The sequence below is a fragment of the Anolis sagrei genome, chromosome 4 (assembly GCF_037176765.1).
Source record: "Anolis sagrei isolate rAnoSag1 chromosome 4, rAnoSag1.mat, whole genome shotgun sequence".
NCBI classification, from domain to species: Eukaryota; Metazoa; Chordata; class Lepidosauria; order Squamata; family Dactyloidae; genus Anolis; species Anolis sagrei.
Window position 1 is genome coordinate 101,231,306 of NC_090024.1, and position 26,573 is coordinate 101,257,878.

General features: G+C 40.3%; 1 protein-coding gene across 1 annotated transcript in view; it reads left to right on the forward strand.

The window, feature by feature from the left end:
* OTULIN (OTU deubiquitinase with linear linkage specificity) overlaps positions 1-26,008 on the forward strand; it is a 30,167-nt gene extending 4,159 nt beyond the window's left edge. Inside the window, exons 2-9 of the mRNA XM_060774669.2 lie at positions 655-862; positions 5,609-5,938; positions 9,282-9,358; positions 12,028-12,131; positions 14,542-14,685; positions 18,272-18,397; positions 18,928-19,197; positions 25,758-26,008. Of these exons, the coding sequence (XP_060630652.2) occupies positions 657-862; positions 5,609-5,938; positions 9,282-9,358; positions 12,028-12,131; positions 14,542-14,685; positions 18,272-18,397; positions 18,928-19,197; positions 25,758-25,952 (1,452 nt within the window). The 5' untranslated portion in view covers positions 655-656 and the 3' untranslated portion in view covers positions 25,953-26,008. The remainder of the gene's footprint in view (positions 1-654; positions 863-5,608; positions 5,939-9,281; positions 9,359-12,027; positions 12,132-14,541; positions 14,686-18,271; positions 18,398-18,927; positions 19,198-25,757) is intronic.
* The last annotated feature ends 565 nt before the right edge of the window (positions 26,009-26,573 follow it).

A 26,573-nucleotide genomic window follows, 5' to 3' on the forward strand; every position in this document is an offset into this window, starting at 1 on the left:
CCATCCAAGTACTCACCTGGGCTGACCCAGTTGAGTTTCCAAGATTAGTAGGATATGCTGCCCTTAGACCCAAGCAAAAGCATGCTAAGGTAGCCATGAAAGGGTCTCAAACTCTATGGCAACCTGCTTCTAGATGTTTATCTGAGTACCAAAAATTGCCTCATGTTTAAATGCTCAATTTGAAATATATTCAGTATTTAAAATGCAAAGATGCTTTGTCATTCCGTAGCATAACCTGCAATTACTTTATCATCACGTGCGGGGCAAGATCCTCGACACATGACATCTCGAACAGTGACTCTTCCAAGAACAATTTCAGAAAGCGAGGCTGATGATACCTTTGAGATTCATAACCACAAGCCTGTTGAAGTGCTGATAAGAATAGCTGGTCTCTGTGTGTGGTAGAATTGCCCATTCTGAGTTCATCAGGAATCCTGGTGGAACTGGCTTGATTTAGTCATATGTATAATAGATCCGCTGAAATCAGTGGGATGCATGAATGGTGATTAATTCAAATCCCATTGATTTCACTGGGTCCACTTTAAGTGTGACTGAGGGAAAAGGAACAGAAAAAAACTTTGTAGTTGTAGTTTTGTACTGTTCCATTAAAAAAAAGCTACTTGGGTTTGAAACTATGACTTTTCTGTCCCATAGAAATGAGTGGAGATAAAGAGGAACTGTCTTGCATGCCGACTGATGATGGAACAGCAGCTCTTGCTCCTGCAGAAGAGAACAAGCGAGCCCAGCAAAAAGTAGGTCCGGAAAGACAAGTTTGCACTAGCCCTGGCATGAAAACCCTCACCGACAATACCAAGCGGGTTAAGCTAAGCAGCGTTGGCCAGCAAGAAGACAGGCAAGAAAAGTAAGCCACGTGTTACATAGTCTCAAGACTCAAGTTTGGCTGTATTTTAGTCTAGTGAGTTAGATGAGCAGCTGGGGAGAAATTTTATTTTAACTTGCATTTTTCTTGTGTGTTTTGTTGCATGTCTTTCAGTACTGTTGTATCTCCATTTTAATGTTGTTGCATCCTGTCTCAAGTTGCAGGGAGAGGCAGGTAAGATGGGAATAAGTTTAAAAAGGGCTAGGTGGCATGTAATTTGTACCTTCCACCTTCCTTTTGCTACTGCATTTCCCCAAAAATAAGACCTGAGTCCCCCCCCGGGGGTGAGAAGGGCGGGGTATAAGTAGCAGAAATAAATAAATAAAAATAAATAAATATTAATTGTTGCTCCAAAAGACACACTTGGGATTATTTTCAGGGGTGTCTTTATTCATTCATGTACAGCAATCTATATTTATTCAAATGCAGTCATGTCATCTTCTCATATAACATTGTCATAATATTATGCCAATAATAATAATAATAATAATATACTTTATTTATATTCAGCTCTATCTCCCTGAGGGAACTCAGTGTAGATTACAGAATACATATGTGGCAAATACTCAGTGCTGTTATACAATTAACAACAAAGACAGACAGTACATATATAGAGGCAAAGGCTTTCCCATTTTCATCTCTGACATCGGAGCCCCCAGTGGCGCAGTGGGTTAAACCCCTGTGCCGGCAGGACTGAAGACCGACAGGTCGCAGGTTTGAATCCGGGGAGAGGCAGATGAGCTCCCTCTATCAGCTCCAGCTCTTCATGCGGGGCCATGAGAGAAGCCTCCCACAAGGATGATAAAAACATCAAATCATCCAGGCGTCCCCTGGGCAATGTCCTTGCAGACGGCCAATTCTCTCACACCAGAAGCGACTTGCTCCTGACACGACAAAAAAAAAAAATCTCTGACATCTGGAGGCTGTGCTCAACTCCAGCCTTGGGGAGGTCCTCTTGTTCCATTTTTCATGCCAAGGAGTCTGTTGTCTGTGGACGCCTTCCTGATCAACTTGCCAACATGTCTGCATGGGTACCTTTTACCTCCCTGCCAAAGCAGTACCTATTGATCTACTCACATTGTTTTTGAACTGCTTTATAAGCAGAAGCTAGGGCTGACGGTGGGAGCTCATCCCGACCCACAGCTTTGAACTGCCAATCTTCCAGTTGGCAAGATTTTCTGTAGCTGATGGTTTTAACCCACTGTGCTAATTTATATTTAATTGTATATTAATTAGTATTATTATTTTCGAATTTTTTAAAAATATATATTTTTATTGAGAATAAAACTCGCTCCTCAAGAGTAGGAGCTTAACGAGAAAAACTGATACACGGCTTATTTTTCCATTGTTTTACATAAAAAGAGTGGGAACAATCCATTAAGGAAAGTCAGAAAAAAAGAAAAAGGAAAAAGACAAATAGAGAAAAAAAAAGAAAAAGGAAAATTAAAGCAAGAAATAAACTTCCATGTCTCCCCAAGTTGAAAGTCTTCTCACTTAATAATGATCTGGTTATTATTATTTTTTGTCTCCAGTTTCGTATTGATATTTCCTTTGAGTATTTTTTATAATTCACCAATATAGATCTCTTTATTTTCTTTCTTAATGAAGTCTAAAAATTTTGTCCAATCCGTTTTTTGGTCCCCTCCATTGTTTTGTGTGATTCTTTGAGTAAGTGTATCCATGTTCAAAATATCCAGAACTTTCAGAGTCCATTGTTCCATTGTGGGTATTTCTTTGGTCTTCCATACTCTGGCTAAAATAATCCTTGCTGCAGTTGTCAAGTAGAAGAAAAGCTTATCTGTGTTTTTATCCATTTTAAAGTCTGTGATTCCTAACAGGAAGAACTCAGGTTTTAATTCAGTTTTTATCTGTAAAATTGTCCCCATCTTTTTCCCTATTTGGTACCAAAAATTCTTAACCTTATTATTATTATTTTCTAATTTAACACATTTGTCTTGTGTTGCAACGGATGTACTACTGGTAAATGCATCCGTCTAGTTGACAATCTTAACTGGGACGTATTTTTGGGGTAGGGCTTATATTACAGGCATCCTGAAAAATCATGCTAGGGCTTATTTTCCAGTAAGATCTTCTTTTTGTGGTCTCCACTTTTGTGTAACTAATTCACAAATATTGTAACTTCATTTCCTCCTGCTTCTCTGTGTAATCTAGCTGGAGAGAGTTAGAGGGAGGGAGAGATTATTGTTTGACAAACTAACTCCCTGCAAACATACTTGCACTTAAAGTTCAGCCACAACTTAACAATGTCAATAATCCTGTGGTTTGATTTTAGGTGAATACAGCTTCCTGTGAAATTATTTTTACAAATATATCACTTGTGTACACTTGATAAATGTAGACTTTGTTTTCCTTGGTGTATATGAGGTGGGAATATTGTTGGATGGTGGACTTCAATCATTAAATTGAAACAAATGCCAAATCCATTATAAAAACACTCAGCTTGCCACAGCAGTATTTCATCGTATTAAGGCCCCGTTAATAAAGAGCTGTATATCTGTGACAGCTTATTCGTGAATCTCTCCTTCACATATATTGAGTATCGCCTAGTTTTAGTCCACTCATTTTTTCTTCCCTCTATTCTAAAGTTATGCTAGCAAGGGATTCTTGAACTGCAACCCGACATTTGCAGAGGAATACAAGTTACTTTAGAAATACAGTGCAATCTTAGGCAATTCTACTTAAAAATAATTATTGTATTGATCGTGTCAGAAGCGAATTAACAATACAGTTAAAATGTATAGAAAAATCACAAAGTCAAAGACTTGGCACTATACTAAATTTCCTTTGACCAGAAGCTGGCCACTTTGAGTGTCTCTGGTGTCACTGTGAGAAGGTCCTCCATTGTGCATGTGGCAGGGCTCAGACTGCATTGTAGTCAGAGGTCTGTGATTTGCTCTTCTCCACACTCACATGTCATGGGCTCCACTTTGTAGCCCCATTTCTTAAGTTTCCGGGTTTTAACCTGCCACATTTGGACTCTTGCTTGCTGAGGTGTCTTGTGAGTATCTCTGTAGATCTTAGGAAGCCAGGCATGTAGCCGGGGGGTGGGGGGTGGGGGCTTCAGCCCCCCCCCGAAATTCTCATGGTGGTCTTCGAAAGGTCTTACTGCTACATTATTTAAACTGTTATGCTTATTATTATCATGATCTGATCACCATGCTCAATATATCTCATATGCATGGGGGTATTGGGGTAACGATACAAAAGGTTTGCTAGGGTAGACCCTCTTTCACTCAGACTCAGCCCCCCCCCCCCCCCGAATCAAACTCAGCCCCCCTCCCCCTCCCGAATCAAAATCCTGGCTACGGGCCTGTAGGAAGCTATTTCTTGATTTAAGGCATTGGCTTGCTGGCTGATATCAGAACAAAGGATGGTCCGTAGATGTCAATGCCTTGGTTCTTTCATTACTGGGTGCTACTTCCTGACGAATATCAGGTGGTACGGCTAAACAGTATAATTTCTCCAGTGGTGTAGGGTGTTGATATCCTGTGATAATACATCATGTAACTACAAGAAAGGAGATTCCATCTGAACATTAGGAAGAACTTCCTGACTGTGAGAGCCGTTCAGCAGTGGAACTCTCTGCCCCGGAGTGTGGTAGAGGCTCCTTCTTTGGAAGCTTTTAAACAGAATCTGGATGGCCATCTGTCAGGGGTGCTTTGAATGCAATTTTCCTGCTTCTTGACAGAGGGTTGGACTGGATGGCCCATGAGGTCTCTTCCAACTCTATGATTCTATGATTCTATGTCTCATTAAGAGATGTATGAGATGTGAGATGTATTCCACACTGGGCATGCGTACTCGGCAGTAGAGTAGCAAAGCGCAAGGGCAGATGTCTTCACTGTGTCTGGTTGTGATCCCCAGGTTGTACGAGTCAGTTTTCATATGATGTTACTTCTAGAACCCACTTTTTGCTTAATATTCAAGCAGTGATTCTTATAATTCAGAGCATGATCCAGAGTAACTCCCGGGTATTTGGGTGTGCTGCAGTTCTCCAGTGGGATTCCTTCCCAGGTAATCCTCAGAAATACTGATACGCAATATTCAGATGCTCTAAAGAAAATCTTCAGAATTTATTCTCTGAGGTATTAAGTAGCATTTTATGCCTCTTGTTTGTCCTCTGTTAGACTGTTACAGTAAGTCGTAGCAGAATCAAGTATGTGTTAAAGGAAAACCTTATGATGTTAATTATTATATGCAGCTGGTAATGTAGGTCAGCCAGCATGTTTGGGCCACACCTGATGGGGTGTAACTGTATGGATTTTAGAATACAGTTTGGAGAAGCAATATGCTACGCTGAGGAGGAGAAGCAATATGCTGTAATGCTGCTATGCTCTAACAGCGATGCTCTTTGCTATGGTGGAATAGCTATTTACTCAAGGTTTATGTTTTGCTGTCTCATTTGAATGAAGATGAAGAAGCCTTATTCTGTGTTACTGACAAGGACTATGTAAGTTTGTTGCACTGTTTGATTTTGTATGCAACACTGCAAGTTTATGCCTCTGCTGATAAGAGTAAAGTTTTTTTTCTGTTCCTTTTTCCTCTTGCCTGTGTGTCTTTTGCATGGGAACTGCCTAAAATCCACTTCTGCGCATACCATCTCAAATGGTTTCATATCCATATTGGACTAGCTTAACTATGTGAAAGCTAAGAAGCTTTAAATCTTGACCCAGATTGCTTTTCTCTCCCCATATATTTTCCTTTTAGCCCCAAGATGTCACAGCAAAAGTCAAGGAACATGACAGGTCCATCTGTTACCACAGAAGAGAGAAGGAAAAAAAGTTTTTTTAGCATACAGTTTCCTAAGAATAAGAAGGAAAAATGCACTCCACACGATAAAACGGCACCAACATTTACAAGCATCAGCCACAAAGGGAAAGTGCCATTGGCTGACAAGGAAGATAGCGCACTTCAGACAAAGAGAGTTCAAACAAAGAGCTCAAAAATGTCTCAACCCCTTCAAGATAATTGCAACAACAGTAGAGGAAAGCTGTCTACGTCGGCCATCTCTTCCCCAATGGAATCCTCTGTGGACTTGTGAGTTTGTGTCATCAAAATTTGATTGAGGAAACCAATGTCAAATCTTGTGATTTGATTAATTGCATTTTTTTTTGGTAGTGTGTGGTAGATAATGCGATTAGGACGTCTTTTGTTGGAAAGGTTAGCAAGTTCTTATGTGCTTATTTTTCAACTAAGCAAGATATTAGGGCAGGGGTCCTCAAACTTTTAAAACAGCGGTCCATGTCACAGTCCCTCAAATTGTTGGAGGTCCGGATTATAATTTGAAAAAAAAACAACCATGCATAAATTCCTAGGCACATTGCACATATCTTATTTGTAGTGCAAAAACACTTAAAAACAATACAATAATTAAAATGAAGAACAATTTTAACAAATATAAACTTATTAGTATTTCGATGGTAAGTGTGGGCCTGCTTTTGGCTGATGAGATAGGATTGTTGTTGTTGTGTTCTTTCAAGTTGTTTCAGACTTAGGTTGACCCTGAGCAAGGGCCATGTAAATGACCTTGGGGGCTATATTCAGCCCCCGGGCCTTAGTTTGAGGACCCCTGCATTAGGGACTTCATCATATGGAGGTGGTGAACCAGCACAGTAGCAGGACCATGATCCTCCATGTCACACAATGTCATTGCTGGTCTACCACGAACTTGCCATGAAGCTGTCTGGGGCTATTGATGAGCCTGCCAATAACGTTTAATCACATTACAGTGCCTTAACTTATCTCATGTGATGAGGTCCCCTAGCTTCTGTAATGGCATTTCTTCCACTAAAAAAAATAGATAGCTAGGGGGAAAGGGCACAGCTTTACACAATCAAAGCATCACAATTGTGTGGTTCCAATGACTGTGTGAAGTCATCATCATCATGTTGGTGCTGTTTTGCATCATGGAAATGGCATGCATGCGGTAATGTCCTATAGTCCATTGGGGATACAGTATTGGCGCCCTGCAAAATGCATTGTATAAAAAGGGTTTATGAGATCTTTCTTCATGACTATTAACTCATTATTCTCTTCCATTGTCTGCTCTTACCATTTCTAATATTGCCTCTGCAGCAACACTAACCTTGGCTCAGGCTAAATAGTTGATCCTCACATTGTAACTTCCTCCTAAAAAGAACAGTTAACTTTTATCAGTATCATCATTTACTATGAGCAGATTTTGAAAAGTTAAAAAAAGTCCAAAATAAAACACACAAACGATTTTCTCATATATATATATATATATACACACACACACACACACACACTATATTATTTATTTATTTATTTACAGTATTTATATTCCACCCTTCTCACCCGCAAGGGACTCAGGGCGGATTACAATGTACATATACATGGCAAACATTCAATGCCATAGACACACAACATATATAGACAGACACAGAGGTAATTTAACATTCCAGCTTTTCTTGAGGGTATTTTGACCACCAGGGGAGCTGCCCCTTCAGCGACAATTTGTGACACTGATGAAGTACTTCCTCATTCTTTGCATGCTTGCTGGAGATTTTTATGGCCCCATAAATTAGTTAAATTTGCCTCCCCACATAAGCAGTACCTAAATTTCCTACTTGACAGATGCAACTGTCTTTCAGGCTGCAGAGGTCGACAGCAAGCTATATACAACTGCACAACTACATTTTATCTAGTACTACAAGGCTACAACTAAACAACTATTAAAAGCAAAATAATTGCACAAAAGATAACTGTACACTCTTTATGTGATCATTTTTATTCCTTATTAGTCTACTCCCATTAAGTAATATAGAACTACGGTTCTACTTTAGGTAAGACGGGATTAATGTATTTATAGTATTTGACGTAACTGTTAAAAACTCTTTGATATTCAATATTAATGTTAATAATAATATTATAATAATAAAACTTTATTTATAGACCACCCAGTCTCCCTGAAGGGTCTCAGGGCAGTTTCCAACCATATAGCAAACATTCAGTGCCTGCAAAGAACATATAAACAAATTACATCAAAAAATATATCAAACAGAGGCAGAGGCTCTTTAGAGAAGTACATAAAATGCCAGTTCCTAAAAACTTCATTTGTTTTTCCAAGTCCTTTTCCATCATGGGTTGCTGTCCTCACCAGCCCAATAGGATGGCTTAGCATGCATTTTGATGGTGGTGAAGTGCCTGTGGTTCACCTCTTCAGCTTCCTTCCAGTTTGATCATCACGCTACAGTAAGTCTTTCTTCAGTTTCATTTTTGGTATGCATTTGACTTGACAACATATTTGTTTTGACACCACGTTTCCCTTTTTAGGGCTTCCCTTTCTTAAAAGAAAAACAACCCCAATTAGCCAAATTATTTGGAGCACATACAGAAGAAATTTCAGATTTGGATACATTTTCCAAGTAACACAGGTGTGGCATGGGCATATACCCAAAGCTATTGTATAACTGAGTATCAATGCTTTGAAAGAATCAAAGCACATTTCTAGATTGCAGTTATATATTCATGTATTCTTTAAAAAGGTAAAGGTTTCCCCTTGACATTAAGTCTAGTCGTGTCCGACTCTGGGGGGTGGTGCTCATCTCCATTTCTAAGCCGAAGAGCCGGCATTGTCCATAGACACCTCCTAGGTCATGTGGCCGGCATGACTGCATGGAGTGCTGTTACCTTACTACAGAAGTGATTCCTATTTATCTACTCACATTTGTATGTTTTCAAACTGCTAGGTTGGCAGAAGATGGGGCTAACAGTTGGAGCTCAGCCTGCTCCCCGGATTCGAACCGCTGAACCGTCAGCAAGTTCGGCAGCTCAATAGTTTAACCCACTGTACCACTAGGCAAGCAAGGTTTACTGTTCAAAACAGTTGTAGGAATTATGTGGCCCTTGTCTCAAGTAATTAATTGTGAACAAAATGATTCACTTCGAGGGGAGCACAACTTCCAACCTTTCTATCTTGGCTCTGCCATCAGAAGATATCAAATAGGCACTACCATTAGCTATTTTGTGAGCATCATAACATTTGCTAGACTGCTTTTGAATGCAACATTATTTTTGTTTCCCTTTCTTATTATTCCAAAGGTTCTGCCATCACCAACAAAATGCATTCTAATCTGGGAGGCAACAATCTCTTAGATATTTAGTAATCCGGTCAAAAAGAAAAGGTGTGTCTTCCTGTTACTTACTTTGACTTTTTGTTCGAAGTGTTTGCAAATAATACTTTTCTTTCTCTTTGGCTGTTGCTTGAATAAGGTGCGGTTAACTTCCATAGGTCATTTGTTGTTTTTTTTTCTTTGTAATTTGTCTACTTTGTTAAAACTGAGTTTTGCTCAAACAGAGATCTCTATGAGAATTAGACCTTCTCTGTTATGTGAAGTGTGTATTGATGTTGTTGCAGCGAAGAGGACATGTATCGTGACGCAGAAGACATAGAGAGAGAGAAAGTGTTACTTGTGTGTGGGACAGGCTCTTCAGGTACATTTCAATACTATTCATGTATGGCACAAAGTATTAGCTGTGTAATAAGTAACACCCACTTCCTTCTCAACAGGTCCTTTCAGCAAAAGCAGTTGCTGATGGAGGGGAGAAATCTCACTCAAAACATGATGCCATTCGCAGAGAAATAGTATTCCCTTCAGCTTCCCGTGTTCTCCCAAAAAATTACTATTGCTAGAGCCCTCTGTGTGCCATATTCTAGATCATAGTACACAGTTCTCTATGTAGAGTAAAAATGGGAGACCAGAGTACCATTGGCATTTGAGCAAGTGTAAATCTTTATGTTGCATTTGTTCATATACCGTATATACGCGAGTATAAGCTCACCCGAATATAAACAGAGGCACCTAATTTTTCCACAAAAAATGAGAAAACTTATTGACTTGAGTATAAGCCGAGGGTGGGAAATGCAGCAATTATTGGTAAATTTCAAAATACAAATAGATACCAATAAAATTACATTAATTGAGGCATCTGTAGGTTAAATGTTTTTGGAAAATTTACCGTATTTCAAAGATAAACAGTAACTAGTTCTGTAAGTGTAAAAGTAGGGTCAACAAAAACAGTATGGTATCAACAATAACATAATAATAATAATAATAATAATAATAATAATAATAATAATAAGGCTCTGGCCTAAACCAGTACAGGTGGTCCCAGTGGCCATCAGCACACTGGGTGCCATGCCAAAAGATCTCAGCCAGCATTTGGAAACAATAAACATTGACAAAATCATGATCTGACAACTGCAAAAGGCCACCTTACTTGGATCTGCACGCATCATTTGAAAATACATCACACAGTCCTAGGCGCTTGGGAAGTGTTCGACTTGTGATTCTGTGATACAAAATCTACCATATATATCTCATTTGCTGTGACATACTGTGTTTGTGTGTCAGTAAAATAATAATAATAATAATAAACAACTTCATTTGTATCCCACCCTATCTCCACATGGGGACTCAGGCCGGCTTCCAACATAGTAACAGGCAAACATTCAATGCCTATATAAACAGTGCAGAACTAGATATATACTTATATATAATTAATAATATAATAATTATTACTAATAATATAATAATTATTAATATATAATTATAATATATAGATATATAATTGTGTGTGTGTCCTGTATAGCCATATCTATTTAGACATGTCTATATATATTTGTGTGTGCATTCCCCCTGTAAAATTTGCAAGCCGTATATATCTATATTCATATATATCTATCTAGACATCTCTATATAAAGATGATTATATAAGATTTGCAAAGACTAGCAAACATGTGAGGGGAAAATTCATATATAAAATTATTTATATATATACAGATTGACAGATAGATAGATACTGCTATATATTTGTCCATATCTATATAGGATTTTCAGAAACTTGCAGACATGTGAGGGGAAAATTCATATATAAAAATAATATATACATATAGATACAGATATAAAAGTACATGGAAATCTCTAGATATCTATATGTATATAGGATTCGCAAAAATCTGCAAACATATGAGGGGAAATTTCATATATAAAATTAATGTAGATAGATAGATAGATAGATAAAGATATATAGGTATATAGGGATAGCAAAGGCTTGCAGGGGGAAATGCCTATATATCTGTAGGAGATATTAAAAAATATTTCAGAGGGAAAACGCTTTTATAAGATTAATAGATATTCCAGATTTGCAAGGGCTTCTTCCACTCTCCAGCAAGCAAGTGAGGATTTGGAAAAGAAAACGCACTGTTAAAGGAGGGGAAGAGGAGAGAGAAATAAATCATATTGCAAGCAATGGCCTCCAGGCTCCGCTGCCCGGCTTGACCACATTGTAATCCAACAGAAGCTTTTTCAGCCCAAAAAAGGGGTGAAAAACTCATCTTATATTTGCGTATATACAGGAATAACTTTTTATGTAGTCAGTCAGTGTTGTCTGTGGCGAACCTCTATAAACGTCCTTGTATATGCCATGTTTGTTTCAAAGACTTTCCCATCCCTGGACAAATTGACACTTCTTCCTACAATCTGTTTTGGCTTTTTTGAAAGGAGAGTTCAGTTTCCAAGTTTAAAGAGTTTAGGGGGAAGGAAGAAATGGAATTAGCTTTAAATGGTGTGCCTAGAGATACAGTTTGATATGGTTTCCCTGAAGTCAGTTTTTCCTTCTCACTCAGGCTTCAGTTGGCTGGGAGGAAAATAACAGGTCACTGGCTTTGCTTTGTTATACTTTTAGGCAATGCTTTTTCTGCCCAGGTTTCAAGAATGAGGGCACCATGTAGTCCTTAGATCCCATCAATCTGTGTGTCTAGCAGCCTTGCCATATCTCCCACCCTAAACTTGGAAAACATCCTTTTACCTATACAGAATAAGAGCATAGTCTTTAAAAAAACACCCACATTGAACATGTCATTTTAATAAATAAGAGGATTTTACCTGAACGTTTTGTAGAATAAATAGTGTTCTTGCCAAATATCTTCCACACAGGCTTAAACAAATCTCTGGTTTTGAAATCATAGTGCAGGCAAGAAATGTGTTGGGACTTCAATCTATGTACATACCATTACTGTTGTCTAAATCAGAAGAACTGTGCTCCCTGACTTGTGTTTTTTTAAATCAAAATGTAATTATCTTATCTTAATTGCGATTCAGATTTTCTAGAAAATAAGTTAAGTGTTGAATCTGAAGTAGACATCATGGATTACTGCCACAAAGAATGGAGAGGAAACACTGCCCAAGCCAAATGTATACGAAAGGTGTGACCTTCTTTTGCTTTGTAATGATACATTATAAAAAGGCTGTTTTTATCAGGATTTAAGAGGTGTGTGTGTGTGTGTTCCTTGTTTTTGTACCATTTTTCTAGATTTAAATGAGATATTACACACATAAACATATGTAAACTCATACTATGTTTTAAGGCACCAGAAACCTTCCCATAGGACTAGTAATGATAGATACCAGTATTTACAATACTGTTCATTCTGTGTGTCAAAAGCAATTGTTTCCCAAATTTTTGACAGTAAAGGCATTTTTTTCTGAATTGAAATTGAAGGTCTTACTAGAGATACAGCTCAAAAGCTAACTCCCTTAGTAGAATCCATCCCCTATAATTTATCATGAAATGTTCATACAGTAAGAGACCTGTGGATCAGAATGAGCCACCATATCGTGCAATATCTTGTTTCTAAGAGCAAACAGCTAGTTCTGTTTTGAGGTGACAGTTCTGTTTTGTGGTGAGCTCTAGACTTGTGCATGGATTCGTTTTAGCTGTTTTACTTTAGCTTTTTTTGGCTTCTTTGGCTTTTCCAGACAGTTGTAACGGCAAGGGCTCTGCTGCTATGTTTTTTTAAGCCTAAAATGGCCCATGTGGCTCTCAGGCACGGCTTCTTCTCTTCTGTACGGGAGTATGCGGCACATGCTTTCTTAACCCCGTTCTTCAAGCCCAGGCACCCTTGAAAGGAGAAAAGAAAAGGAGCCCAGAAAGGGTACTTCCTTAACCCCATTCATCAAACCCAGGCTTCCTTGAAAGGAATAAAAAGGGTCCCAGGAAGGGTCCTTCCTTAACCAAGTTCCTCAGACTGAGATTTCCTTGAAAGGAAGATAGGAAAAGGTACCAGGAGGGGTGCTTCCTTAACACCATTTCTCAAACCCAGGCTTCCTTGAAAGGAAGATAAAAAAGGTCCCAGGAGGGGTGCTTCCTTAACCCCGTTCCTCAAACACAGACTCCCTTGAAAGGAAGATAGGAAAGGGTCCCAGGAGGGGTGCTTCCTTAACCCCATTCCTCACATCCAGGCTTCCTTGAAAGGAAGATAAGAGAGGTCCCAGGAGGGATGGTTCCTTGACCCAGTTCCTCAAACACAGGCTCCCTTGAAAGGAGGAAAGAAAAGGAGCCCGGGAAGGGTGCTTCCTTAACCCCATTCCTCAAACCCAGGCTTCCTTGAATGGAAGAAAAAGGGTCCCAGGAAGGGTCCTTCCTTAACCCAGTTCCTCAAACTGAGACTCCCTTGAAAGGAAGATAAGAAAGGGTCCCAGGTGGGGTGTTACCTTAACACCAGTCCTCAAACCCAGGCTTCCTTGAAAGGAAGATAATAAAGGGTCTCAGGAAGGGTCCTTCCTTAACCCTGTTCCTCAAACAGAGACTTCCTTGAAAGGAAGATAGGAAAGGGTCCCAGGAGGGGTGCTTCCTTAAACCCATTCCTCAAACACAGGCTCCCTTGAAAAGAAGAAATAAAAGGAACCCAGGAATGGAAAGGGGACCCTTGTAAGTTTCCAATTTCTGACAATTGGCTGGATCTTCCTGAATCTTTTGGCTACCTAGCTGAAAACAGATTTTTCTATTGGCCAATTTTTAGGAGGCTCCCCAAAACGGATCTGGGTACCCAATGACATTTGGGTACCAAAAACAGATAGCCTTTCGGACAAATTGCACAAGCCTAGTGAGCTCTACCAACTTTGCAGAAGGTAAACAAGAGGAAGTTGTGACTGAGTTAGTCAATCTTTCAGTCACATTATAAGCCATAGATGGCTAACTTTTAGTTCTTCAGATGTTCAGGACTCTCTCTTATTACCTTCAGTGATTAACCAAGAGCCTATAGGGAATTCAATCATAGGGCTTGAAAGCAGTAGCATCTCTTGTTTGTCATTAGTATATGGAATCAAGAGGAATGCAATCACCACAAATGTGTGTTATAGCAAGACCTCCACATTGCAGTTCTTTTAAAGAAACTGTTAACTTCAATAAAATGTTAAATCACTGTTTGGTCCTGGTGTCTTCTTCACCTTACTAGAGCTGGCATGAACCCTAAGATGGAATATGTTCATATGGCCTTTAAAAAAAAAATGCTGACACTTTCACTCTGTTTTTGCTGGACAAAAAGGCAGGACAGGAAGGTGGATCCGTGTAACCAAAAACCTGGTGTGGCTTGCTCCATGGGTGTTTATATTCTGATTTGAATTTTGCATTGTTTTAAATTATGGGTTTTTTAATTTTAATTTTAATTTTTGTTTGAAGATTGTACTGTATTGGCCTATATCCAAATGCTAGACACAACAACAGTACATTATTGGGATCAGTGGGAATGGCATGGATCTATTTACTGTCCAGCAATTGTTTTGTTGACTTGTGGTCTATTGTGCATTTAATTACAATTTCTGCTCTTGATACAGGGCTATGAAGCTGTTTCACAGAGATTTATTTCAATAAGAAGAGTACGAGGGGACAACTATTGTGCTGTCAGAGCGACGTTGTTTCAAGCACTTAGCCAAGCCACTCAGCTTCCAGACTGGCTCCAGAGAGAAGAGACCATGGTGGTAAGCCTCACAATCCCAGTGTATCTCTTGTCAAAGCAAAGTGATTGTGACTTTGATTAAGAAGGTATTTGTCTGTGCTTTGAGTCTTGTAGTATAACTTTGGAGGCCGGGATTCAAATCCTTACTCAAGCATGGAAACCTGCTTAAATAAGCTATACTCTCTCAGTCTCAGTGGAAGGCAAAAGCATCCAAATTGTCCAAGCAAACCTTATGATATGGTTGCCTTAGGGTTGCCATTACAAGCGGTCCTGAGTTGTAAACATCAGATTTATAAATGACTCATCATTAAGAATGGGGGTGGGACAACAGGAATTCACTCCTGAAAGAGTCATCATGGGGAAAAGATGTCTCCACTGAAGCGTTATTGCCAGTCCTTGTTGCCACAAGCCATTTTTTTTTCAAAATCCAGTTATCACAGGGACAGAAAGTGCTGTCTGAATAGGGACACAGACAGCAAAAGGAACACTACACTATAGGGCTGCCATATGTCAAAGTCAGCTTGATGTCAGTTAACACTGCAGGAGGAAGATTAATACTGATTCATTTGCTTATGTTTGTATCACAGGGTTGGTTAGATTGGCCAAAGGCTATATAGATTGAGGATTCAAGTGGTTATATTCTAGAAAGTAAGTTTTTAAGCCTCTGGGAAGCATGTTTTCTTTGTATTTGTATAGGGAAATCCATAGGGCCTCTCAGCCGAGGCACCCTGGGCGTCCCACTGGGCATAAAGAGGCCGTGTCCTGTTAATAGACAATTGCTACAAGCCCTGACTGTGAGAGTCGTTCAGCAGTGGAACTCTCTGCCCCGGAGCGTGGTGGAGGCTCCTTCTTTGGAAGTTTTTAAACAGAGGCTGGATAGTATAGGAACCCTATACTATCCAAAGCTAGCAAGTTAGCAAGCTAGCACTAAGCTGCTGAACTTGCTGGCCAGAAAGTCAGCAATTCGAATCTGGGGCCGGGGTGAGCTCCCACTGTTAGCTCCAGCTTCTGCCAACCTTAGCAATTCAAAAACTTGCAAATATGAGTAGATAAATAGGTACCGCCCGGCAGGAAGATAATGGCACTCCATAGCAGTCATGCCATCCACATGACCTAGGAGGTGTCTATGGACAATGCCAGCTTTTTGGCTTAAAAATGGAGATGAGCACCACCCCCTAGAAAAGGACACAATTAGACTTAATGTCAAGGGTAAATCTTTACCTTTCATATATTTGGCTAGTTACGCATAAAAATGTGTCTGTTCTAACTTACATACAAATTCAACTTAAGAACAAATCTACCAAACCTATATTGTTCGTAACTTGGGGACTTCCTGTAGTTGGAAATGACTTGAAGCCATCCAACACAATTCACAACCCAATCTCTTATGGAAAAAAGGCAAAAATACCTGGGTGAAATTCTGTCCCTCACTGTGCGGTTTTTAAGGATATGCGGTGTAGGTTTCATGTCATCTTGAGCAATGCTCTAAGACAGGGGTCCTCAAACTTTTTAAACCGGGGGCCAGTTCACTGTCCCTCAGACCATTGGAGGGCCGGACTATAGTTCTTTAAAAAAAATCAATAAAAAAATTCCTATGCACATTGCACATATCTTATTTTGCTGCGTGGAAGGGCCCTTAGAGGGGGTTCTTTCTAGCCCCCTTTAGGCAGTAATTCCAGGAGCAGAGAATGGGAAATCTTCCTATTTCTAGTCTGAACAAAATCTGGCTACCAGTATTTAAAAAAAACTCTAAAATTATAACTGTAAATAAAGAACAATGCTCAAACATAGGGGAACTCCAGACAAGAAACAATCAGGGCCAGCTAATCACCTCTCAACAAAGGATTCTCCCTGAAAAGATTCAGGCTGTGAAATGGTAATCAAGGTGGCCAATTGAAACATTCATACCTACCTCCAACAGACAAGAGTTCTTTCTCCCACCCTGGATCTTCCACAATTTTCTTAGTTAAAGGTTTTCCTCTGACATGAAGTCCAGTCGTGTCTGACTCTGGGGTGTGGTGTATAAAGGCTCGTATATGTCACCACTAATATATCTTGACAGGGGGGCAAACAGATCCCACCAACTGTCACAGCAATATAAAGAATTCACTGGCACCAATATAAATGTGATGAGGGGATGCCTCTCTAGTTAACGTCCGCTGCCACCAACACTGAAAAGGTACAGGAACACCCTGGCTGTTCAAATATTAAAAAGGCTTTTGAGACCACCAATCACTGTATTTTATTATTTGTTTCTTTAAAGGAAAACTAGTTGAGGTTGACTGAAAAAGGGACTATAGCCACAAAGGCACACTGGACTCAGGCTTCTTAAGTTTTAAAATATCAAGGAAAGTTTATTGATAACATATAAGAGAAAGTAAGTGCTGTTGAGAATCTTGCTGTTACAGAGAAATGTTAGTTCTTGTCTTTAAAGCGTAATGGTTACATGTAAATGGCTCTTTCTTTGTTACAAAAAACAGAGATTTTCTTCTCTTTAAAACCAAGCACACTTGACATGAACTGAATCTCTGTCAAGATACAACTGTAGCCTAGCTACCCTGAACTGTGGCCTAGCTAACTACAAACCAGCTATCTTTCCCTGATAGCTGTCCCAGTTTGCTACAGTTTCTTTTGCTGGCAAACCTAAGGTAAACTGCCTTCTCTTAACTAATCTTAAACACGAACTCCTAAACTACCTTCCTACTCTAATCTCTAACAACAACAGACTGACTCAAAAAGCCCTCTTTCTTTCCCTCCAAACCTTGCTAAACTCCGCCCCCTTTCTGAACCAATCCTGGCTGTTCTAATGCTAACTCAGGCCTAGGACACTCCCCTTCTCTAAAATGGTGTTTTCCCTGAACTAAAATGGCTACTGCTGCCCTCTGCCAGGCCTACTAAAGCTGAAACTAACTGGCCTGCTGTTCCTAGGCCCTGCCATCCAGGCTGGAAAGGTAAGGGATCTTTACATGGTGCTCATCTGCATTTCTAAGTTAAAGAGCCGGTGTTGTCCGTAGACACCTCCAAGGTCATGTGGCCGGCATGACTGCATGGAGCGCCAGGGCAGCCTCCCTTGGCTGGCTCACGCTGCCCATCGGGCCCAATGAGCAGCGTGAGCCTGCCAAGGGAGGAGCAGCCCCGTCCAGCCTACTCGTGTGTAAAGCACCTCGCGGGGTGCTTTACGCACGAGTAGGCCACTCGGAGCAGCTGCCCTTGGCTGGCTCACGCTGCCCATCGGGCCTGACGGATAGCGTGAGCCAACCAAGGGAGGGGCACTGTGTGTTGGGGGGCGCTCCTCCTCCACGGGCCGGATAAGTGCCCTTGGCGGGCTGGAAGTGGCCCGCGGGCCGTAGTTTGGGGACCCCTGCTCTAAGACAAAAACAAAAATCCTTTGGAGTTTCAGATGCTTAGATATATAGTTACCACAATCTCTTGACCATGTGAGAAATAGTAAGCCAAAGCATCATCAAGACATGAAATTCCTCCATTCCGGTTCTAAAGATCCAATACTATTGCACAGCTGAAGAAAACAAGCATCAAATACCTTGAATCGGTTAAAGCATCTAGAGTTCGTTGCAAATATTAACTTTTTTATTTCTTTAAAACTTTAGCTACCACAGAAGCTGATCATAAAATACGACTGGATTGGACAGTGGCAACTCAGACAAAAAGGGATCAATAATGTCGAAAACTTGGTGGTTGAACTAGAAGAATGCTTAATGCTCCTAAAAAGAAAGGTTTGATAAATTCATGTTTTTTATATACAGTAAATTCTGGCGTATAAGACTACTTTTTAACCCAAGAAAATCTTCTCAAAAGTCAGGGGTCGTCTTATATGCAGGTGTAGTCTTATGCATGGGAGTCATCTTAACTCTATATTTTAACTGGAAAAGTTGGGGGTCGTCTTATACGCCCAGTCGTCTTATATGCCGGAATATACGGTATATTCGTTGTTTGCTGGCTGTCCTATTAGTTCACTATAATCTCTAAATATTTAAGAAACAGCTACCAGAAATTGGAGAAGGACTGGCAGTTTTAAACACACAAATTTGGCATAAATAATTCATGCATTCCCATGAGCAATGAAGAAATGAAAGGGTGGCGTGGGGTCATGAGATCTGCAGTCAACACATATATTGTATTTGCATTCCATTTGGGTCTTTGGATCATAATGAAATGTTGTTGCTGTTATAGAGACATGTATCCGAATGGGTTCTGGGCTGTTTGACACCCCATTTGCCTAATCTTTGAATGTTTGCCTCTACAGTGGAAAAATATGACTGAAATGAAAACCCTCGCAGAGAGGCAAGCTGCTTGTGATGAGCTTTTTCGAAGCGAAGATGATGAGTACAAACTCTACGAAGCTGTGAAATTTCTTATGCTGAATACAGCTATCAGGTTGTATGACGATAATGAGAAAGGAAAGGAGGTTCCTGTGTTCGCTTGGCTGCTGTTTGCTCGGGATACATCCAGCAATCCTTCCCAGTTAATGGAAAACCACTTGAATCAGCTGGGTCACACTGGGGGCCTTGAACAAGTAAGCTCATTTTTTCTTTGCATCTGTAGAACTTAAGAGTAATTCTCTCTTGTACGCTAGGAACAAGGAAAGCAGATGTTGGTGCACTGCAATCCAAAACGTAGCTGAGCTTTATACCCCAAGGCAGGGTTTGATGATTTCCAGAAGTCCACCTGTCACAATGAGGTGCAGGGAGTTTAAAGAAATGTTAAACATCACATGTACCTTTATCCGTTCAACGGTGTGTCTGAAAATAAACGTTCTTTGATGGTGCTTTAGAGAGGATAGGGAATTTGACTTTTGGTTTGGTAAATTTGGGATCTGAATTTCCTGGCTTAGGGTTAACATTTGAAAAAATCACAACATCAGAGTCTGAAAGATCACAACACAGAATATGGCAGTGCTAGTAACACAACATAACACCATTTGAAAAACATTCTGTTCCTGATTTAAAAATGTTATTTCCTGTTTAATTTTGCACTACTGTAAATACTGTAAATAAATAAATAAATACTACCCTCAACCACAAAAACAAAGTTTCTGGAGTACAAGAATTACTTTCAAAGTAATTCTTGTACTCCAGAAACTTTGTTTTTGTGGTTGAGGGTAGTATTTATTTATTTATTTACTGTGCTGTCGCACGCTGGGCCTGTGCATAAGACTGTAGACAGGACATAAATTCTGTGTGCCCAACGGGGACGCCGGGGCTGCCTCAGATTAAAGGTCTTTGGATTTCCTTAAAACAGAGCCTTTAGATTGCTTAAAGGTTCAAAGTTCTTTATTGATGAAAACAAACAGGTACTTTAAAGCTTTCTTAACAGTCTATTGGCTCTCTCTCAGTCTTGTCCACAGGGAACAGGCACTATCTTCATAAACTGTATTTTAGCTAATAGGGAAATCCTTAACTTCTAATCTGGGCAGTCTGTCTTTGCCTCTGATGGCGTGGAGCCCCTGCACCCGGTAACAACTGCTTCTGCCTTCCGCGAGTGACCCTTACCAAGCAGAGCTTTGTAGACTTCCAGGGAAAAAGGAGTTCAGGTTTCAGTGATGGCTGACTGAAGTCCCTCAGCGAAGGAGCTGTAAGGCTGTATATCTTCCGGCCAAGCTGTGGGGCTGTATCTCCCCGGCCAAGCCATAGAAGACGAAGCTTTCTACATGAGCTCTTGGTATTATGTCCTGCATGAAAAACTTCTCTGTGTGGACTGACTCAAAAAGGCTCCTATTCCCTCAAAAAACCCAAAAAGGGGGCGGGGCCATGGGATCTAACTATAATTGGCAGGTGGCCTGCCCCATGATTGCAGCCAAAAGGAGCCACCTATCTGCAGAGTCCCTGAAACTTAGGACTACAACAAACATTCAATGCAAAGCAAACAAAATTGGAGCTCCTGGTACAGCTGTATATGCACATTTACAGTATTTATATTCCATCCTTCTCATCCCGCAAGGGACTCAGGGCAGATTACAATGTACATATACATGGCAAACATTCAATGCCATAGACACACAACATATATAGACAGACACAGAGGCAATTTAACATTCCAACTTTTCATGAGGGTATTCTGGCCACCAGGGGAGCTGTTGCTTCACCGTCCATTGGTGACATTAATGAAGTACTTCCTCATTCTTTGCAGGCTTGCTGGAGATTTTTATGGCATCATAAATTAGTTAAATTAGCCTCCCCGTGTAGGCAGTACCTAAATTTCCTACTTGACAGATGCAACTGTCTTTCGGGTTGCAAAGGTCGACAGCAATCTACACAAATTGGTCGGACACTCACGCTGACCTGGGCTGGCTTCGAACTCATGACCTTTCGGTCAGTAGTGATCTTAATGCAGCTGACTCCCAGCTAGCTGCGCCGCAGTGCTATTATTTCCTTCAGTCTCAGCACTTAGTTTGTAGTTTTCCTTAATGAAAATATGCCATTTTTAACCTTTCAGTCTGCAGATTGCAACAAAATTTTTTGCAGTTTAATAAACATTTTCCATGTTTTAATAATAGAAACAATTAGGAAATGACATTTATAACCCAGGGACAAAAATTGTGTTACATAGTGTAATTTGACTTGCATAGATTTTTTAAAATGCTGATTTATTGTGGCGGAAGCTCGTTCCTTGGAGGGTTTTAAGCAGAGGCTGGATGAGAATCCATCAGAGGTCCTCTGATTATGCTTTTCCGGCATGGCAGGGTAGGACTAGATGGCCCTTGTGGTCCCTTCCAACTCTTATTATTCTATGATTCCAAGTCAGTCCTGCTTTGGTAAGATACAATAATATTGTCTAGTGCAGAGATTTTAAAACTTTCCCCGCGCTGGCTATATAGATAGATAAAATAGGTATAAATATTGGCTGATAATAAATCAGCATTTGCAAGGTATGCTAAACAGGCTTATTTATTCTTATATATGAAATACAGCTAAAGCATACTCTGCGGAGTCTAATGTAAATACTGCACAACAGATTCATGTAAATGTCTAAAACTACTAGCTCTAGTTTTCAATATATTGAATATCTGCCATATACCAGTCACCATCTGCTCGCCCATCAAAAATAATCATAACCATATCTAGGAAATGGTGGAGCCATTGTGGTGCAATGACCTACCACCAGCATTTCTAATATTGGGGGTCGGGACCCCTGGTGGGGTCATGAGGGGGGTTTAGAGGGGTTGCCAAAAATTATCAGAAAACATATATTTCTGATGGTCTTAGGAACCCCTTTGGCAGCAAAGGCTGAAGATCTCCCCATCTCTCCTTCTCTTCCTTTTTGGAAACAGTCAGTGAATTGTCCCACCAAAAGCCCTCCTCCTGCTGTGATTGGCTGGCCTCTCAGCTGCCCTCTCAGCCAAGGGGAGGGCTATTTCTGAGACTCAAAGCGAGGAGGGGAGAGCAAGTGTGCTTGGCGCGTGGCAGTGTTGTGCATATTTGCGGGTGAGGAAAAGCATGCAAGGGTGGAGGGAGTCCCTTCAAGATATGGGGGTTCTGTGTGTGAAGTTTGGCCCAATTCTATTGTTGGTGGTGTTCAAGGGGCTCTTTGATTGTAAGTGAACTATAAATCCTAGCAATTACCACTCCCAAATGTCAAGGTCTAGTTTCCCCAAACTCCACCAATGTTGGCATTGGGGCAGATTGGGTATTTGTGCCAAGTTTGGTCCAGATCCATCATTGTTTGAATCCACAGTGCTCTCTGGATGTAGGTGAACTACAACACCAAAACTCAAAGTCAGTGCCCACCAAACCCAGTCTTTTCTGTTGGCCATGGGAGTTCTGTGTGCCAAGATTGGTTCAATCCCATCATTGGTGGAATTCAGAATGCTCTTTGAGTGTTGGTTAATTATAAATCACAACAACTGCAACTCTCAAATGACAAAAACAATCCTTCCCCAACCCCACCAGTATTCAAATTTGGGCGTATCTGGTATTTGTGTCAAATTTGGTCCAGTGAATGAAACTACATCCTGCATATCAGATATCTACATTACGATTCATAACAGTAGCAAAATTAGAGTTATGAAGTAGCAACAAAATAATTTTATGGCTGGGGGTCACCACAACATGAGGAACTGTATTAAGTGGTCGTAGCATTAGGAAGGTTGAGAAACACTTGGTTTTTCTCTTGTACTGGATGGACTGCTAACCTGAAGGTTGGCAGTTCAAATCCACAAGACTGGGTGAGCTCCCATCTGTCAGCTCCAGCTTCCCTTGCAGGGACATGAGAGAAGCCTCCCACAGGATGGTAACACATCCAGGCAACCCCTGGGCAATGTCTCTGTAGATGGTCAGTTTTCTCACACCAGAAGTGACTTGCAGTTTCTCAAGTCACTTCTAACACAATTAAAAAAACTAGGAAACCAGAGCTGATGTTGTTTATCCAATGTAATTTTCAGAATCAGTGCCCCAAATAAACCAAGGAACAGGCCTAAAAACCAAGATAGCAAGAAAAAAATGATTTAGGAGTGTTAGAAACTAAAATACCTTTGGAATACCTGCTGTGCGTCATGTTTCTAGTAGGAAAATGCCAAACTTGTTAAGAATTATGCTTGACGTTGCCCATGTTGTTTTGACCTCTCCCTGTGTCCTTACCTCTCCCTTTTGCTTGAATGTAACTTTGATGCCTTTCCCAAGATAGAATTTGGTAAATAATTAATTATCTTTTAATTATAGGGTAGATCTTTCTGGTGGCACAGGTCTTGTGTGCAACCGAATGCGTGTGGGTGGAAGGTGGAATAGTAATTACTATTACAATAATTGCTGCATTCAACCTTAGATAAATTAGCAAATGAACGTATCAAAACTAAATGGAAATTCTTTAAAGAGGCAAAGAATGACTAAGCATGAAATGGTCTTTACATTACTAGTTTGAAAAGGTTAGTTGTTCCGGAAGGAAGTTTTGACGGAATGATGGTCTGAAGCCAGCAATTAAGACACTAAACAGTTTTGTGATCACATGAAGGGTAGCTTTGGTTCTCCAGAGTATTTGTGTGTGAGGAAAGTGTAAATTTGAGCTAGCTCTTTAGATGATGTGCTTGCTAATAACTGTACTGATAACTATGAATAAGACTAGTTGGAGTTATAATTAATATTATTTTCTCAGGTTGTGTCAAAAGGTTATCTAAAGGTTGCATTAATTAAATAATAATGATGGATATATTATAAATTTCATGCTTTGAATATCTAAGTCTATACGTGCAAAGGTTAGCCATTTATCTAAAATATAAGTTGCACGTGTGGCCTACAACTGGTAGCGAAGCAGGAAAAAGACCTGTTCCTATTATATTTATGTGTCTTAGGAGATTTAATATTACTGGACAATTGGATTGTGATAGGCCCATAATGAAATACAGTCTTGAATTCTGTTGTTGTCTCTAATTAGACTAAACTCATTGAATCAATGGGATCTACATGAATGTTGATCCACCATTTGAAAATGGATTCAGTGAGGTTTACTCTAGTTGGGACTTTCAGTAGGATTGTTGTAGGTTTTTTCAGGCTATATGGCCATGTTCTAGAGGCATTCTCTCCTGATGTTTCGCCTGCATCTATGGCAAGCATCGTCAGAGGTAGTGAGGATGCTTGCCATAGATGCAGGCAAAATGTCAGGAGAGAATGCCTCTAGAACATGGCCATATAGCCCGAAAAAACCTACAACAACCCAGTGATTCCAGCCATGAAAGCCTTCAACAATACATCCAGGTCATTGTAGACAGGATAATTCAATTTAGTCTTTATGCTGATGGGGAAAGCCCATCAGCAGAACTTTGAAATTGAATTGCTCGTCACGGATGACCCATGTGCACAACCAAGATTTGTCTTGGAGGACTGGGATACATTTCCAAGCATTTTTTTTTTTTTGGTAATGTGGAGTGTTAGGGTGAAGAAGGGAAAATGTTCAGCTGGTATGTGGTCGTCATGATGAAATCACCTCATCAGATGGGGGAAAGAATCGGTGGCATGCTCCACTTCATTGCCCCTTTAAGCACGGAGTCTGCTGGCTCCCATTACACCAGTGGTTCTCAACCTGTGGGTCGCCAGTTGTTTTGGCCTACAACTCCCAGGAATCCCAGCCAGTTTACCAGCTGTTAGGATTTCTGGGAGTTGAAGGCCAAAACATCTGGGGACCCACAGGTTGAGAACCACTGCATTATACAATGTACTACTACTTCTGGTGGGGCTCTGTGCTTAAAGGCACGATGAAGTGGAGCATGCTGGCTTGGCAACAACACGGAAGGTCGATGGGGGGGGGGGAGCTGGATGGTTGTGTGTCGTCCCCCCCCCCCCCGGAATCACGTAAGCCGGGCGATGTGGGGCATCGGGTGACGGGTGAGAGGAAAGCAAGGGGAATTAGAGAGAGCAGATACATTCATCATGCAGTATCAAATTGTCTTTTGTACGATCATCTGGAAGAGGAATTCACATAGATCAAAAAGGGGAATTCAGTCAAAGCACACACAGGAATCCCTAACTCCTACCACCCCTAGGAATCTCAGCTTTTAAATTACCCCAAAAAATAGTTCTGTAGCTTATCACCTATTTTCATTTGTGATCTACACTGGCCTATATCCCAGGATCTGATCCCAGGTTACTTGCTTTGACCTGGATTATATAATGGAGCCCCCAGTGGTGCAGTGGGTTAAACCTCTGTGCCAGCAGTACTGAAGACCGACAGGTCGCAGGTTCGAATCCGGAGAGAGCATGGATGAGTTCCCTCTATCAGCTCCAGCTCCTCATGCGGAGACATGAGAGAAGCCTCCAAAAAGGATTGTAAAAACATCAAAACATCCTGGCGTTCCCTGGGCAACATCCTTGCAGACGGCCAATTCTCTCACACCAGGACCGACATGCAGTTTCTCAAGTCACACCCGACACGACAAAAACAGCCTGGATTATATGAGTCCACACTACCAGATAATGTAAGATAAGAAGATAATCTGGAATCAGATCCTGGGATATCCAGCCTAAATCAGAATGTATGTGTATGTGTGCATGTGCATTCTGTTTCCAAGCACACAATATCTAATTGTATCCAGGTTTTTGTTTATTTTAAATAATGCATTACAAATTGTCGGGTTTTTTTTCCTTCTAGGTGGAGATGTTTCTCCTGGCCTACGCTTTGCAGCATACCATCCAGGTGTATCGTCTGTATAAATACAGTACAGATGAATTCATCACCTTTTACCCCAATGAGCCAGAAGAAGGTTGGCCAATAGTAACTCTTATAACTGAAGATGACAGACATTATAATATTCCTGCTCGAATGTGTAAAGAGACCAGTTTGTAAAAAGAAAATCAGTGTGTTTCTCCAGATGTAAAAATTGAATAAATCTTGTAAATGCATCTCTCTTTGATTCTTTTAATATATGTAAATTGCCGTAATGAAGTTTTTTAGAAAAGAGGCAAAAATATGCAGTCTTCTGTTTTTATGGGATGATTTTTCCTGAAACAAGATTTTATATAATGAAGATGAACTCTTTATTCTTTCAAAGAAGGGAGATATCTGCATCTGATACCAGGTTTTTATTTTTTTTGAAATATAATCTTTATTCAATTTTCCACATACAATTAAAAAGAGGGGGGAAAAAAGACTACCAAAGACGTGTGAAATGTGTGTATAGAGATATACTCCCGAAACAGACAAGAAATAGTGCATACGATAGGACAGCCAAGAAGAGAGAAAAAGAGAAGAAAAGAGAAAGAAGAAAGAAAAAAAAGAAAAAAAAGTTAGATTTATAGCCCCAAGCCAAGTTTTTTAAAAGATTTAAGTAAAATAGTAAAATGATACCAGGTTTTTAGATGTAACACACCATGAAAGTCTATATCCTCAAAACACTGACAATTCTCGCACGACTAGTTTTTGTATCACTTTTTCTGATTTCAGTGAGGTCTATTCTACACATGACCC